Source organism: Trypanosoma brucei, chromosome 7 (assembly GCF_000002445.2).
Source record: "Trypanosoma brucei brucei TREU927 chromosome 7, complete sequence".
NCBI classification, from domain to species: Eukaryota; Euglenozoa; class Kinetoplastea; order Trypanosomatida; family Trypanosomatidae; genus Trypanosoma; species Trypanosoma brucei.
In genome coordinates this window covers 249,530-264,879 of record NC_007280.1, presented here as the reverse complement: position 1 = coordinate 264,879, position 15,350 = coordinate 249,530, and the positions used below count along the sequence as shown (strand labels likewise).

General features: G+C 48.8%; 6 protein-coding genes across 6 annotated transcripts, besides 3 other annotated features; all 6 read right to left on the bottom strand.

Moving 5' to 3' along the window:
- Positions 1-15,350: part of a sequence feature (sequence corresponds to BAC RPCI93-29K4) that runs on past both edges of the window.
- Tb927.7.1020 (hypothetical protein, conserved) lies at positions 662-1,615 on the bottom strand (the record flags this gene model as incomplete). Its single annotated transcript, XM_840633.1, has 1 exon — positions 662-1,615. The coding sequence occupies one exon, from the start codon at positions 1,613-1,615 to the stop codon at positions 662-664; it is 954 nt and encodes a 317-aa protein (XP_845726.1).
- On the bottom strand, positions 1,842-2,357 carry Tb927.7.1010 (hypothetical protein, conserved; the record flags this gene model as incomplete). Its single annotated transcript, XM_840632.1, has 1 exon — positions 1,842-2,357. One exon carries the CDS (start codon positions 2,355-2,357, stop codon positions 1,842-1,844), a length of 516 nt encoding a protein of 171 aa, XP_845725.1.
- Tb927.7.1000 (hypothetical protein, conserved) lies at positions 2,853-4,934 on the bottom strand (the record flags this gene model as incomplete). The annotated part of the gene is made up of 1 exon (XM_840631.1): positions 2,853-4,934. The coding sequence occupies one exon, from the start codon at positions 4,932-4,934 to the stop codon at positions 2,853-2,855; it is 2,082 nt and encodes a 693-aa protein (XP_845724.1).
- Positions 5,367-7,703, bottom strand: Tb927.7.990 (chaperone protein DNAJ, putative; the record flags this gene model as incomplete). The annotated part of the gene is made up of 1 exon (XM_840630.1): positions 5,367-7,703. One exon carries the CDS (start codon positions 7,701-7,703, stop codon positions 5,367-5,369), a length of 2,337 nt encoding a protein of 778 aa, XP_845723.1.
- Tb927.7.980 (hypothetical protein, conserved) lies at positions 9,198-12,074 on the bottom strand (the record flags this gene model as incomplete). Its single annotated transcript, XM_840629.1, has 1 exon — positions 9,198-12,074. The coding sequence occupies one exon, from the start codon at positions 12,072-12,074 to the stop codon at positions 9,198-9,200; it is 2,877 nt and encodes a 958-aa protein (XP_845722.1).
- Tb927.7.970 (hypothetical protein, conserved) lies at positions 12,473-14,101 on the bottom strand (the record flags this gene model as incomplete). Its single annotated transcript, XM_840628.1, has 1 exon — positions 12,473-14,101. One exon carries the CDS (start codon positions 14,099-14,101, stop codon positions 12,473-12,475), a length of 1,629 nt encoding a protein of 542 aa, XP_845721.1.
- Positions 14,106-14,129: a microsatellite.
- Positions 14,129-14,170: a microsatellite.

The window sequence follows — 15,350 nt, the reverse complement described above, 5'->3', positions numbered from 1 at the left end:
GGCACTTCCCTTTACTCCTGCGGTTCGTGTGGGTAGTCAGCGCTGAGCCCCTTACGCAAAGGGGCACCCACAAACGTGCACATGTGAATGTGAAAGATGGGGGGAGGGGGAAGTTGGCAACAACGCAGCTTTTTAGTCTCCCTTGGTACGGGTTTTCCGCGGTGTTCGAGTGAATCGGGGCTCATTCTCTTCCACCGGTGGAAGATGGGGCAACCACCGCGAAACAATGGGAGCACCTACCCAAGTGATGGCTGAGGAAAGCAGCAAACTAGCCAGTGGAAAGACAAACTCCACATCCCACAAGAACTGATAATCCATATTGGGGACTACGTGTTGTCTCACAGGCGTTACAACACTCACCCTTGACCTATTCCTACAAATGCCTCCAACTCTGAAGCCTCTGAAGTATCCCAGTCGTACGGCAACGGAATAAAAGAAAGAGGAAGAAGCGACCAAATCTACATGAACAAGGAGTAGATTCGTAATACCTTATTGCACCAGATTCACAAATATCGCAGAGCTAGAGCATAGTGCATGATCGTAAGCACGCCACCAGCGCTTAGCGTTAATGTTGGTCCAATCACTGGAAGAGAAATGGCACCACTGCAGCAAGGATAGGGACTTGGCCTCAATGCAAGCTGCTATAATAGGTTTGCCGTCCCTAGTCGGAGTCGCTGTGAGTGAGGTGATGCAGCTTCCGACTGAGGTAATCCCTGTCGGCATCGGCAACCTGCTTGGAGTTCACGACAATTGGGAACCAAACACTTTCCAGTATTTGCTGCAAAAACAGCAAGCGCCCCTTGCTCATTTCTTCAATGATGAATGCAACCAAATTCACCGCGTATCGATTGAAGCACAATTCCAGCAACACCTTTAAAATCCGGGTTAGCGCGGTGTAGGGACAAGGCACCCCGTCATCACATGTCCAACGCCTGACAACTTCGTCGCAAGCAACACCACCTCCGAGCGAACACTTACAGCACTGATCCGGAGATACGAGTAATCTGTACCTTGCTTCCCAATTTCTATGTCGGTCAAGAACTCCGTTCTCCTCATTATGCAACCGCCATCCGTAGAAGCGCAGAAACACTACGTAACTATAATGCACGCGGTCCATTACACCGTGTCGTCGAAGACATTTATAGTCCTCCCATGTCAAGGGACAACACAATTCACGCCATGAAGATATTGGTGAGGAGTCATCAGCCCCGTCCATCGGGTCGCACGAAGCGCTAATTTGTACAGAGGGCATGAGTAGCCACAGTAGGAGTTCCCAGTTAGTGCGCAACAACTCAAGCCCCTCAGAGCTAGAAAGACGTAACGAATGCTCCTCCTCGCTAAATGAATCATTGTAGTGGGCAGGGAGGAGTGCTTGATGAAGGGAAATAACATACAGTGTGGAGTCCTCAGAATGCGAAATATCTGTGCCATCTGGTACTACCTGCAGTCGCACAGCACGTTTACCACAGTAAAATGCAACAGCTGGGTGGCTTCTCTCGGGTTTGGTAGATCCACCAGATGCTCCTGCTTCCGCCTCATTGCGCAGAGCAGTGAGCATTTCTTCCAGATCTTGCGGCGCTCCGGGGGTCGATTGTTGCAGTTCGCCGGAGGACATTTGTTACAGCACTTCCTCTACCATGAAGGAGGCCGCTGCTTACCTAGCATTGCCGACACCGTTAACAAATCGAAGGCACGGGGAGGCGAAGAAGCAAATTGAAAACACTAATGCAGACCCACTACGTTCTTTCGGTTTGCAGCAATATATAATTACAATTACCCCATTCTATCACACCAATAACTTTTAAGTGCTGACACAGCGAGTATAATGCAATGGGGAAAAATCACTCCTCCGATCGGAGGGCGAAGGGGTGCAACGTTGGAAGGGACACAACCGGGCGCGCAACAGGGGGGCCACGGTAACGGCCACGGAAGAATTCCGCATCGCCGTAAGGGGCTGGAAGGGCGCCCATTAGAGATTTTTGTCCATTCGTGGCGGCAACGCTCCCCCCAACGCGCCATTCGAAACCAAAATGCAACACATCCTTCAACTTCTTCTCACGCTCCAGCAGTTCCACATCTCGGAGTGTCCCCACAAGTTTCTTATTAACAAAGAGAAGCGGTAACTCAGGGGTGCGACTCACCTCCTGCAACTGTTGGCGCAACGGTTCCACGTAAACGTGGTGGTCCAAAAGCACCACCTTCATCCGTGTACAATACCATGACACGTAGTGGCGAATGTGGCCCGTCTCTATTGGGCGCGCACCGACCGTAAACATAACCGCCCAATAGCGGTTAAGATAATCCTTAAGGTCAGAAGAGACGAACGGGAGCCAACGCGTAGCCGAATTCGGTGGCATTTCCTATTTCAACCAAGAGGGGAAAGTGCGGCTAGCTGATACGGAGCCTCCTGGGTTAAGGGTCGTACTAACTACGGATCCAGAATGTTATGGGAAAGAAACGTGTTGTGTACATGAAGCGGAGGGTGCATTCAAGATGGAACCAGTAATAATGCTAGTAGAGCGAAAACCTGCAACCTCGCAATGCAAAGCAAAACAGCACCCACACCACTCAACATGAAGGCAATAGCAATGACAACAACAGTACAGAAGTGAATACGAAAATGACTATGAGGCAACGAAAGTGCATATCTACGTCGGCATTCCAGTCGTACACCGCTAAAGTCAATCTGTCATCTAAGCGCGGAATAAAGAGATGAACGCACCCCTCCCCCCACCCTCCAAGTCCCCACCTGCACGCACACACATCACTTGACCCTCTGCAATCCTCTCTAATCCATGGTACATGCAGCACACCACCACCACCATCACCAAAAAAACTAGTAGCCTCTTCCTTCAAGCTTCTCCACCGTTGCACTGTTTTCGCGACTTTGGGAGCATGCCGCGGTTAAAGCCCTTCATTGTATGTAAATCACGTTTATCGAGACCCATCTCTAACGCCAGCTGGCGGGTACGTAGCGGAAGGAATTCATTTTCAGGTGAAACCTCGCGCATCATTGCGGAACACGTGAGCCGGTGGCCCTCCCACCGACGCCACTCAACCGCACGACCGCAGTCCAGGCATAACACAATTTGATGCTTCTCCTGGTGGGGGCCAAGCCGTTCCAGTGGGATACGCGTGTTGCATACGGTACACCAACGAACCTGACGAACACACTTATCCCAGTGGGTGTAGAAGTCGGAGGTTGAAACATAAGACTTGCAGTTTCGGCACCATTGCTCTGCCGCTGAAGAAAGGGGTTGGTTGTCGATGCGCTGATAATAAATTCGAGTTGGCTCGTGTACCATACCATCCAAATGGGCAAAGTCATGGACGCGCTCGATTGTAAAGTCATCGAAGGTACGCATGCGTGCAAGTATATTCCCCAGATCGTTTGTGTCTGCAAGTTGATGACAGTCAATGTGCACTTGGTATGCGTGATGATACGTCAACATGTTAATAGGTGAGATACAATGGCGTGGATATAGGGGAAACTGTTGAACTTCATACCGCACCTCGGGGTAGAAGGGGTGGTAAACGCTAATTCGCATGCGAGGAACATCCACAGTGCGATGTACGGAAGGAAAGTGGACAACAAGCGCGTGTTCTTTTACCTGCAACACCTCACCAACCGTTCCTGCCGTTACACCAAAGTCTGCGGTGCCATCAAAAAGGAGATGCACGGACGCACCGATGTCAAGGTTCAGTGAGTCAACGAGGCCAAAAGAATGCAGCGTGGAGGACTGAACCATCATGTTTACAATGTAATTCCCTATTTCCGTTCGTTTCAGCGTTCGAAAACGCGGTGGCAGTACACGGATCGACGGCTGTTTCGGGAAACGTGAGGTAAATTTGATAATGGCTTCAGCGTTGGAAATTAGTCGCTGCGGTGGCAACAAACCAGAGCCTGCTCCTTCCTCTTCAACCTCCACCTGGCGACTGCCATCGTCACTGACACTAAAACTTCCACTTGTCTCGGAAGCCTCCTTTTTTGAGCCACCACAGGCAGCTCCACTTTCCGTCCTTCCCGCCGATGACCGCGCCTCAAGTTCTTCAATATCCTCAGCAGAGAGTTGGCCGTAATATGCCTTGTTCACAAGTGTGGTAAGTGCTTTTGTCTGCCCATAGATTTTCTTCAGCAGATGCTGCTTTGGAAACAGCTCCCCCCAATTATCTAGTTGGAAGATATAGCCACCAGTGTCGCTGCTGGGATGAACCGGGAGACGCCAGAAATCAGCTGCAGCAAAGACACGCAGGCCCCCAAAGGCGTCATTCGGTTTCCCTCGCAAACGGCGACACACCGCATCCATAGACGCCAGAATAGTGGGTTCAAGTTGATCCACAGCATCGAATATCAACACATCAACTGACTTCAAACTTGGTACGCATCCAGCGTATGTAGATTCACAAAGCCGTGCATGTCTTTCCAACGCCCCATCCAACTGGTCTCGTGAGGGAATCTCGTTACGGAACAGGTAACGCAGCCCAACAAAGTGATACAACAAAAAACCACCGAAACGAGACGCGCGCTGAGGGTTACACGACACGTATGCGACCTTCTTCCCCCGGGCCTCACACGCTTCACCTATTGCCTTCAGAATTGTTAACTTCCCCGTGTGATAGGCACCACAAAATATTACGTTTTTCTTGGCTCCAAGGGCATCAGTGACATACCGTTGTGTACTCGCCAAGTTCTTGTGTCGCAGTTGTCCAAAATCACCTCGAAAGCCCCGCATATCTACCTCGCGCACAAGGTGACCGAAACCACGTGTTGTTGCAAGCAGCGGCAGGGCGAAGAACTTCGGTTGTTGAGTCGATCCGAGGGCCGACAATCTTGAGGCAAACCTCAAACAGCCCATCACGGGGCGAGTCTTTGCATTGGTAGTAGAAATATATTTCCCACCAGAAGAAGCACCAACGAGCCGGCAACGTGTCATGTAACCTGTAGCGGCCCCCTATAAGAAACAACACGACAGGTTGAATAGTTCAGGCAAGGGGTTGATACCACAAAGGAAGGCAAATACCTTTTATAATGAGAAAATGATGAAGTATGCTTAAACGGCACCGGCGGCATGCCTACGTTGCCGGTGAAAGGGCACGAATGAATAAAAAGGAAACCCTTAAAGATTATAATTACACAGCGAATCATACCATCCGCATTCGCTACCGTTCGTTCAAATCAGTCTAAACACCAGTTTAAGCCTCCCCCACACCACACCTCCGCAGAGGGAGGTGGCACCACAGATATTCCCGAGTCTCCCGCTGCTGCATAATGACACCCAGCCGGGGCGGACTTGAAACATATTTCGCCTTCCTCAGCCCCTCCCCCACAAACACACATTAGCGCTGTATGAACGCAGGGTGGCTAACTACGACTCAACCAAATGTTCCCTTTGTGGCAGTCGAACGATATCTTCATCATCTAAAATAACCACATGTCGCCGACGCTGGAACCTATAAACAATTTTAAGTTGCTTTCTTTCCCGTGTAAAGGGATCAGGGTCGGTGAAACCAACCAATTTACTCTTGGATCCCTCTGGAAGTACAAGCTGAGAGTCTCGAACAAAGTTTTGCAGCGGCACCGTTACGTCCAACACAAGTACTGAGGATGATGAATCGCCTTCGGTTTCTTCACCTTCGTCTTTTTTTTTACCGTTCACGGTCACGGACTCCGAAGGCGTGGGGGTCCCCCTCCCCGCCCGCCAAAACCTCCACCACGTCTGCCGTTGCCTTCCACTAACTTCAGAACGGTTACCCGCGGCATTCGGTTGTTTCGGTGGCAAAACCAACGACTCCGGGTAGCGCGGCTGAAGCACGCCATATCTCGCATTGATTATAACAAGTCCACCGATTTGCTCCTCCGCCATACGACTGCGGAGGGAGCTGCTCTGCAATGCCTTTTGTTCGTGAGTGGCACGCACACGGGCCACATCCATCTCTGTTCGATGGTCCAAACGATTTTGACGATACAGAGCCGCCATGCGAGCCGATTGATATGGTCGCATAACAAGCCGCCCAATACGATAAAGTAACACCGGAGCTGTCAACCACAGTAAGGCGCTTTGAACTTTCGGTGAGTGGAAAACGACGACAGGGATCCGAATAAGATGGTCACCCCTCCCTAAGAGAAATGACATTTCATTGATAGAAAGGTATTCGGGGTGGTCCACAAATGGCGAGACGTACCTCGAAAGACCACGAGGACATGGAAGGGCCGTGGAAAAACCGACCCCAATCCGATTATACTTCGAAATAGTATACCATGAGGAGAAGCCAACGTGCGCTCTGCCCCGCAACGCATCTACGCTCACTGAATGCTCCAACACGCCCCTCGAAACACCCCCACAGCCTGGTTCCCCTCCCCCCCACACCACAGGCGCAGTGCTGAAAAGAGAAACATTTGCACTGCGATAACCAACAAGAAACTGCAGACCTCGTTGCGCACCTTCAGGCGTAGATTGCCCTATCGTAGTTCTGAACAAGCCCCTGTTTCTCATTGACATAACCCACGTGTTTTCGATCTCCAACCCAGCAGCCAGCATCCGTTTAAGAGACAGCTCATACATGGGAAGTAGAGACTGGGTGTTGAACAGTACCAGTTTTGATTTAAGTCTCCACAAGTTGTTGAGTATGCGCTCCCAAGTACAAGCGATGTGCAACCTCGCGACAGACAGGCGCCACGAAATAGAATATAATGTCACTGGATTGGGTTGATAGGATGCTATCGCTGTACACCGCAAAACCGATCGCATCCCCTCGTGCTGGGCTTCCGTTTTCGTTCGCACACTAAATGACGGCGATGCATAGTGGTGGATGGAGTGTTCGAAATGGAGTTTTCGGGGTAACAACCCAAGCAGTAATTTCGCTGCAAGTGGGACCCCACCAAAGCGCTGCTCAGGGCTGAGAGGAGCCGCTGACCCTCCACTGCCACCACCAGTCGAATGCTGTAACTGCTGCCGCAACTGCTGCTGCACCTCATCTCCGGGAATTAACACAAGTAAGTTCTTTCCATCTAGCTGCACTTCTCGTACGGCGACACTCGTGTTGAGTGGAACAGGTTGCGCACTGCTTCCTTCCGCCCCGTTTGCCGCATCCGCTATGTCACCTTTAGGAGGTGTCTCCGTCTCCCCCTCGTCAGTACCTGCCTCCTCAGTATCAACACCATTACTCTGCTGCTGCAAAGTATCATTTGCAGAAGTTCCAAGTTTCCACATGGAATTTGTGAGATGATCGACAGAATACGAGACGGTAGTCCTAGAACTAGCAGAGAGCAATTTCGATAGCTTCAACAGTTCTGCTTCCCTCTCCAGAGTAGACATGTAACGCAAAATATCTTCTCTCTGTGTGATCTCTTTGGGAATGAGCGAGTAGCGGTTAAGACCCAACTTGCCGCTTGCATCATACGCAGCCCGCTTCCCTTCGTCAGAAAGCACAGAGTACGCCTCCATCAGTTGCTGGAATCGCTCGTTCATAAGTGCCTGAATTTCTTCGTCCTCACCAACGTGCTTATCTGTGTGAAAAATTTGACTTAATTGGAGAAACGCACGGCGGATCGCTGCCTGCGAGGAGTCCTGCGACACGCCAAGCGATGCGTAATAACCGCACGGATCAGTGTCCACTCCATTAACATTGGCCCCCGCCAGGTTAATATCATCCTGCAGAAGGATGTCCTCCCTCCTTTCGTATTCGTCACCACTGTCAGACATTTATTATACTTCCCCCTCTTTTTTTTGTGAGTATGAACCACTTTCACCCTACCGCAGCGTGGAGGGCTGACAGATACACTGGAGGGGGAAAAAACACCACACCCTTCCTTTTTTACGCTATTTGTTTTTGTCCTTGACCTCTTGCTGTAACGGCAGCCGTATATTGTTGCCCTGTGTGTATTGATATTTATGCGTGTGTCTCCCCTCTTTCTTACCTCAGAAACTGTTTTAGCGACGCTACACCTCCCTCAGCACACCGCGAGCTATACTTTTAACAGCAAGCACGCCATTGTGAAATTGACAAACAAGGTAGGGGTCAGGAGCGGAGTTGGAAACAATATTAAGAAAACAAGCGCATGAGGCCCAAATATCGGCACACTAATGTGTTTCATAGGACAGAATTCACTCACACAACTCGTAAACAACTACACTTTCCCCACCCTTCACCACACACACACACACAAACAGCGACAACATAGCCTTTGAACTTGCAGATACATTCCCACTCCCTACACCACCGGCATACAGAATTGCACACACATGCACGTATCTGATTTAAATCATCGCAAAGGATAAAAAAAATGAAAGCACCACCCACGTCAAACAACAGTGGAAAGAGCTTTCGACAAACTAAGTAACCGGCGTTAACCCCAGTCTCGTTTTGGGAAGCAACCTCGGGTGGAGCCACAACAAGGAGTTAAATAAGTTCAGCCCCTCCGTTGATATCAAAGGCCGACACACGGATACCCCGGAAGATGGCCCCTTTCCCGTACATTCGAGAAAAAAAGATTTTCTACGCTGAGTCAACCGCAAGTCGATCCGCTATGAAATAACTGTCAACCTCATGGCATCAACGCACCTCACTGAGGACGTGCGGTGACTCCTCGAGGCATTAATCAGCACTCAAGAAAGGGATATAAACAAGAGCTCACGTGCTAATTGCCCCAAAACCACAGAATCGACAACGTGGTCAATGGAACCCCCCTTTAAATCCCGATACGGAAAAAAATCAAAATGATTAACTAACAAGGCAATCCTTGAAACCTTCTTCCCCTTCCACACAAACAGTCAGACACCTGCAAAACAATTCGAATGTCTGTCAACTCCCCATAGATCGAGGACCAGATGGAATTAGCGAAGTGAAAATAGAAGACTAAGAACAAGAGGTAAAGAACGAACTAACATAAAACTAGACAGCAATAAGGTGAAATAAAAAGCTTCAAAAGAAGAAGACTGATTACGTCAAAGTCAGTAAGAACCAAAGAGAAAAAGAACAAATCGTCCATCCTTGTAAAAAGGAAGAAAAAAAGACGTGGTAACCAAATATTGAGACAAAAAATAAATAAATAAAGTGAAACCGAAAGGCGCAAAATATGTGAAGAGCCCCCCCAAAAAAAAGGGAGAGAGAGAGACACACAGTCAACTGAAATAAAGATAATTTGTGATTTTAAAAAAATAGAACAATAACAACAGGCGTCACTAAACCACAACAGATTAAAGACCCTGTGCATGTAGAATCTCCATCGCCCTACGAACCACATGCCCTCGTATGGTAAGAAACGTGTCGTTATCTCCCACATCACTGTTGCCAACGTCGTACAAAACACCAAAAACAATTTCAGCATCTTCACTCCAAATGCTTGAGGGTATGATCGGCACTTTGCCTCCCTCATCGCGACGAACATTATTTGACGAGGTTTTACACCCAGCGCACGCAACCTGAGTGGCACAGGCACACAAAAGAACCTGCCACAACTCTTGGGGATCGCAACTCTCAATGAAGTCGTGGGCGCTTGTACTTCTGCCCCTTTCCACTGGAATAAGGCAACGGAAAAGGAAGCGCGCCAATTGCGGTGTGTGGGCAAAAAGAAGTGGTGAGGTAGTTAGCATAACCCTCAATATCCGATACGCATGCTGCGGCTGCATTGCAGTTGGGTAAAGCAACAGAAGATACTGGTGACACTCCACGAGGAATGCTGTAGGCGCCAGGGGTTGGCGTTCACTACCGGTCCCATATTTTGATGGGAGGGCACAATCTGAAGAAAAAAGTTCATCGGATCCCAAGCTACCGCACAAAGGAGTCGTGGTGCAATAACTAAGGATGGCAGCATTGTACACAGACCGTAAAGTAGGATAAGCATCCTCCATAAAATGCTCGTGGTCTCCAACCCTATCTTCCTGTCCAAGTAATGGAAGAAACAGCTCTATGCACGCTACCACAGCCTCAACTGGGTCATTGCGTCGCATCCAGCAGTGGCAACTGCTCGGGGAGCTAATTGACGCGGTACCTTTCTGCCAAAGAATATTCGTTTCGCACGCACTACAGATGAACCAGTAAGCACCTCCATGAAAGTCCCCACCTTGAGGATCACCTGCCAGATTGTTTATTCCCGTACGGCTTGAGCTCGTGGATGAACCACCCGAGCGACGCAGCACACCTTGGTCCAGTGGCACAAGCTGCTTCCTTAAATGATTCATTAGGGTGGAATGTCTAGAAAAAAGGTCTCCTCCAAAGAGCGTGGACTGGTCTCTTTCCCTCGTTTTCAGTGCGGCGAGGGTATGGAGAACACGACAAATAACATCAGCATCAGCTAGGTCATCATCGCATAAGTAACGCTTGTTCAGATACGCCAAGCAGTTGTCACACATTTCCTTCATTGCATCAATTACAGTCCTGTCTTCAATGCTCAACTTCACCCGGCAATGATATGCACAGAAATATGCGGAGGCGCCAAGATCTTCCAGTAACACCAACACAGTCCAAAGTGGCGGTGAGGATGCATGAAGCTGACGGGGTAAAGTTGCACGGATGGTCGACCATACAAAACTCGGGGAGAGTCCCCCATCTTCATGACATGCATCTCCCCAACTGAGTGCAGCCCGTACAATCTGAAGAAAAACGACGAAAGGAACAGTAGAGCACTGCAAATCACCATCACCAGCAACAGACCTAGCGAGACGATGACACGCCGCACGAAGTATGCGCAGAAGAACGCTAGTTATTTCACTTACCGGAGGGTGGTGAGACACGCAGAAATAAGGGTTTGTCAAGGCCATCTTAGACACACGAGCGTCATCGCTATAAAGGGGGAAAAACCTACGAACAACTTCCGCTACCTCGCAACAGTTTCCCCACTCACACCACGTTACGCTGTCTTCGGAGTGGAGATCCTGCAGCTCTACAGCCTTATTTGGCGACCCCATGGACATGGTAATGGTGTCTAGCATCCACCATATCGTTTTCAGGCCCTGAGCAATCAAATTATTCGCACGCACACAGAAGTTGCATTCCTCAAAAAATCGGTTGCGGTGAAAGCGCATTGCGAGCAAAACCGCTGCTGTGTGCATCATCACAATGTAACAATTTCTCAACTCCGCGCCGAGAATTTCACTGTTATCTACATTGCCAGAGGAGCCCAAACTACAGATATGACTTCTCAGTTGCAGGCCAACGGCCTTCAGGACAGGCGTTTCAACGAGACTGACAATCATTTCCAACCACTCCTCAACTTCCGTAACGTACCTCTGAGTTTCTCGAGAGGAAGCACGAACCAACAGTCCCGTCAACAGCGGCTTGACCTCCAGTAGCACATCACGAGCTGAACGTACGCGTGCGAGTGTTTCGCGATCGGTCAAGGGTAGCTGCGCCTCGAGTAGTTTTCGGGATGCTTCAACACCAGTAAATAAAATTGCACAAAATATGTGATGATACGCCGCAAAATACTTTCCGTATATATGAACACACCTTGCCACCAACTTACTGATGTCCAGCAATCTTTCAGAAGGGATTTCACCAGCATTCCTGGCTTCTGCCATGCGACACCATGCTGATTCGACAGCATCGCATAGTGGTGACAGTGCTTCAGCTAAGAGCTGAAGGCGAACACCCTTCAGCGTGAGTGTTGAGTGAAGCACAAATTTTCCCAGGCTAATCATCAAAAGCATCATCCTCTCAATAAGGAGACAGGAATCTGCGTGGAGTCTCTCCGGTGCTGACACTTGGGCTTCACTCTCACCGATCCCGTCTGTGGCATCCGGACCACTTCCAACTTCAACTAAACTTTCCCGCTGGCTTCGCAGCTGCACCCACAGTGCAGTAAAAATTGTTTCTTCCATTGGTCCCCATTGACTAAGTGCAGAACTACCAAACGATTTTAAGGAGTCGGAGTAACCGCGTCGAATGAGGCCGAGTAGGACGGGAAGCGATAGCAAAACACCATTCCCTTCCACACATCCCACAAGATGGGCGGACACAACTCGATCTTCAGATGGATGAAGCTCACACAGAAGCTCCGCTGCAGTCACTGGATGTAGAGGTGCAGTTGGTAGTCTGTTGCGCAGTAATGCGAGAATTGAACCTGCGACTTTCATGGCTATGCAATGGACACAATTTGACAAACCTTCGGGCAGCAAACACCTCTGTAAGTATTGATTTTGTCTACTACGGCAGAAACGAAAAATGAAAGGATAAAACAGCTAAGCGGGGTTAAGGGATATAAAGTCTTGAACTCGTTGGAATCCTGACCCCATGAAGCACCTGAAGCAAGGTAACACTGAGGTTAGAAAATAAATTTATATATAGTGTCCTCGATTAACGTACCGTATTAATAACAAAAGATTTTTATGCGCAAACATCACACACACAAACACACAGAGAAGGGAACCCCTACATTACACACGTGGCAAACCTTTTCCCCTCCCCGGTAGCCATGTAATTGGATTTCCCTGCTGCGGTGGTGCAGTTTCCGTCTTTTAATTAGATCTCGCCTTTACACCTCAGGCCGTTTCTTTTTTCTGGCGTTTTCGACGGATGCCTCTTCATCGTCGGCAGCAGCGGTCTCATCATCGTCACTAAGCCTAAGTTCGTCCAACATCTCCTCCAATGCTATCTGCGGCGCCTCGTCCGCGTCGTCATCACACTCATTCTCAGGGTTGGCATTTCCTTTTCCTTCATTTTTCTTTACCACCCGCTCAGCTAATTCACTATCAAGCATCTTATAGATGGGTACATCACGGCGAAGTTCCACATCTCGCTCCAGTTCGTCCTCAAACTCAAGCCGCTCCTCCTCCTGTTCTTCCTGCCGCCTTGCGTTGCGTTCAGCACAAGAAGGATCCATAACATCCAACCGCTTTAACTTCCAGTTCCGCCTGTGGCGACGAGCGCGTTGCGCCGGAAAGTGCTTCCTCACAAGCACCACCTCTTGCAACTGGTCTTGCTTATACTTGTTGTTTTCCCATTCCTCATGGTTGAAGGTTCTGCCTTCCAGTAAGTAACCCATTGCAAGGTCACCCGGCTGCAGAAGCCCACCCAAGTGGGATGTGACGATCCATTCGCGTCCGTAGCCGACTTCACTGGAAAGACAGACGGTAATAACACCTAAGTGATAGCGACCATTCGTTACACCAGTTGGTGTACACTGTAGCACGTAAAATTCCGTCATTTCGCGAGAGTTCATGAGAGGAAGAAAGGGCTTCTTCCAATAATACGTCCCTGTGAACTCATTGGCCCGCAGCGTCCGAGGATCGACAAGGACAACACTGCTGTAAACCTTGTGGACAAGCACGAGAGGTCCAAGTCCGCCAAGCTTCAGGTAGTAACTTTGGTAAGGTAGCAGTACAAGATCCTCACGGCACAAGGGAGCAATTTCGAGAGAAAAGGTATGATGCTGAACCGCGGTATTGTTCTTGCTATCGTGTGAGACTAGCTGTACGGCATCGCGGCGCGTGACAGGACTATTGCGACTGACAAACTCCAAAAAGTTCAAGGCGTGACTTTTGTGTGCAAAAAAGAAGTCCAATCCATCGGGCTGTGCCTCGACTCGAATGAAATTTTCCTGTAACTTGTGCTTCAGAATGAGTTGTTCAAGATAAAGAAACGTCTTCTTATGCGCAACTTTCTGCCGCAGCTGAACGCAAGCGTCCCACTGAGGCTGCCCGGTAGCCACCTTCTGACAGGTTGGACACTGTTGCCACACGACAACATACTCAATAACGCACGCTTGCTGAATCACGATATTGCTCATCACCTCCTTCTGAAGCACCAATTTTACTTTCAGGCGCTTGGAATGTGGTTCCGTCCATATAAATTTGGCGTCAACAAGTTTGAAAACGTTTCGACTGAGACCTTTCACACGCTTGAGGCAGATGGTAAGGAGCTCACGGCTTTCTAGATCCGCTCGAGTCCAGTATTGTGGGGGTTGCAAATAGCGGCTGCACTCGGGACAATACACAATTATATATTCTTTTTGCACAGACTCTGTGATATCAACGTGAGAGCGTAGGCAGCTGCTACACATGTTGCTCGGGTTACTGTCAATGAGGAGCCCACACACGCAGCAGAGGACCTTTGGAATGGTGGCCTCACTGCGGTTTGTAATGAACTCGTCATCGAGATCCATTGTAATATATATATATATATATATATATGTGTGTGTGTCAGTGTGTGTGTGTGTGTATGTGCGCGTGTGCGCGATCAGCCGCACAGTAACCCTTAGTCCTTACGATTTAGCTCTCAATGCAGAGGCCCCCCTTATATCGGTGTTGCTACTGGGGGAACAAAAAATTCAGACATAAATCAAGTGAGGTAGAAGGAGTAAAGCGTAAAGTACAGATGCGGTTGTTCTCTTAATCGCATAAGACAAAATAATCTACTGTGATCACGAAAAGCTATTGCCAGTAACCCAAATTTTCAATAAGTGTGGTGCGACGTGAAGAATAATGGTATGGGGAAAGATCACTCCTGCGGAGTAGAGGTCCTGAAGAAAATATAAAAGGCGGACAATCTCAATCACCTGTTCCCCTTTTCTTGCTAACTTCTTTTCTTCTTTTTTTTTTCCTTCCGTCCATGTAAGTCTTATTTGACGTACAATCTCCCACAAGCACAGGTGTGCATATGCATAAATATATGTATATATACAAACGTATACAATATAACCGAAGCTCTGTCCTCCACTTTCCCCCCTCCAACCACATCAACAACGCACCCAAGAACTCGGGATGCTAAATTGAATTCAATTTCTTCTGCTTCTTTTCCCCCTTTTTAGCGACTGTAAGTGGGACGAGTGATATGTACCCACCTCACCTTTTCAACTATTATTTCTTTTTTCTTTTTTTTGCCTTTCATCCTCTTTCTTCTCGTTTGCTTTGCATCAATGCCGTCACCCCTTTAATGTGGTCACACGCCCTCTCTCTCTCACACCGCTAAATCCGCTTCCCGATACACACATTCTGCACACCTGTTGGACCATGAGAAGTTGAAGGAATGAGAATGATGGTACCAACGCTGAAAATGAACACAAAATTCGTTATGTAAATAACAGAATTAAGGTAGGGATGAATCACACGACTTTGAAAGATTACAAAAGGTAAGCAACGACAGGGAATGGTGGAAAAAAAAAAAAGAGCATTAGCCGACGATAGTCTGCGCAACAAACTGATAAGTGAGATGGCAGTGCAGCGACGGGACCACACACTTTTCAGAACAGCACACGCCGTTTCACCAACTCGCACTGCGAAACAAGTGGACAGTTCATCAACAAGGAGGAAGGAGCCAACCAACTAACCAGATGGCAAAAAACTGCAAGGAAACCAATGAACCACAAGCATCAAATCAAAACGACGCCGAAGCACCGTGAGAGGGAAGAGGTT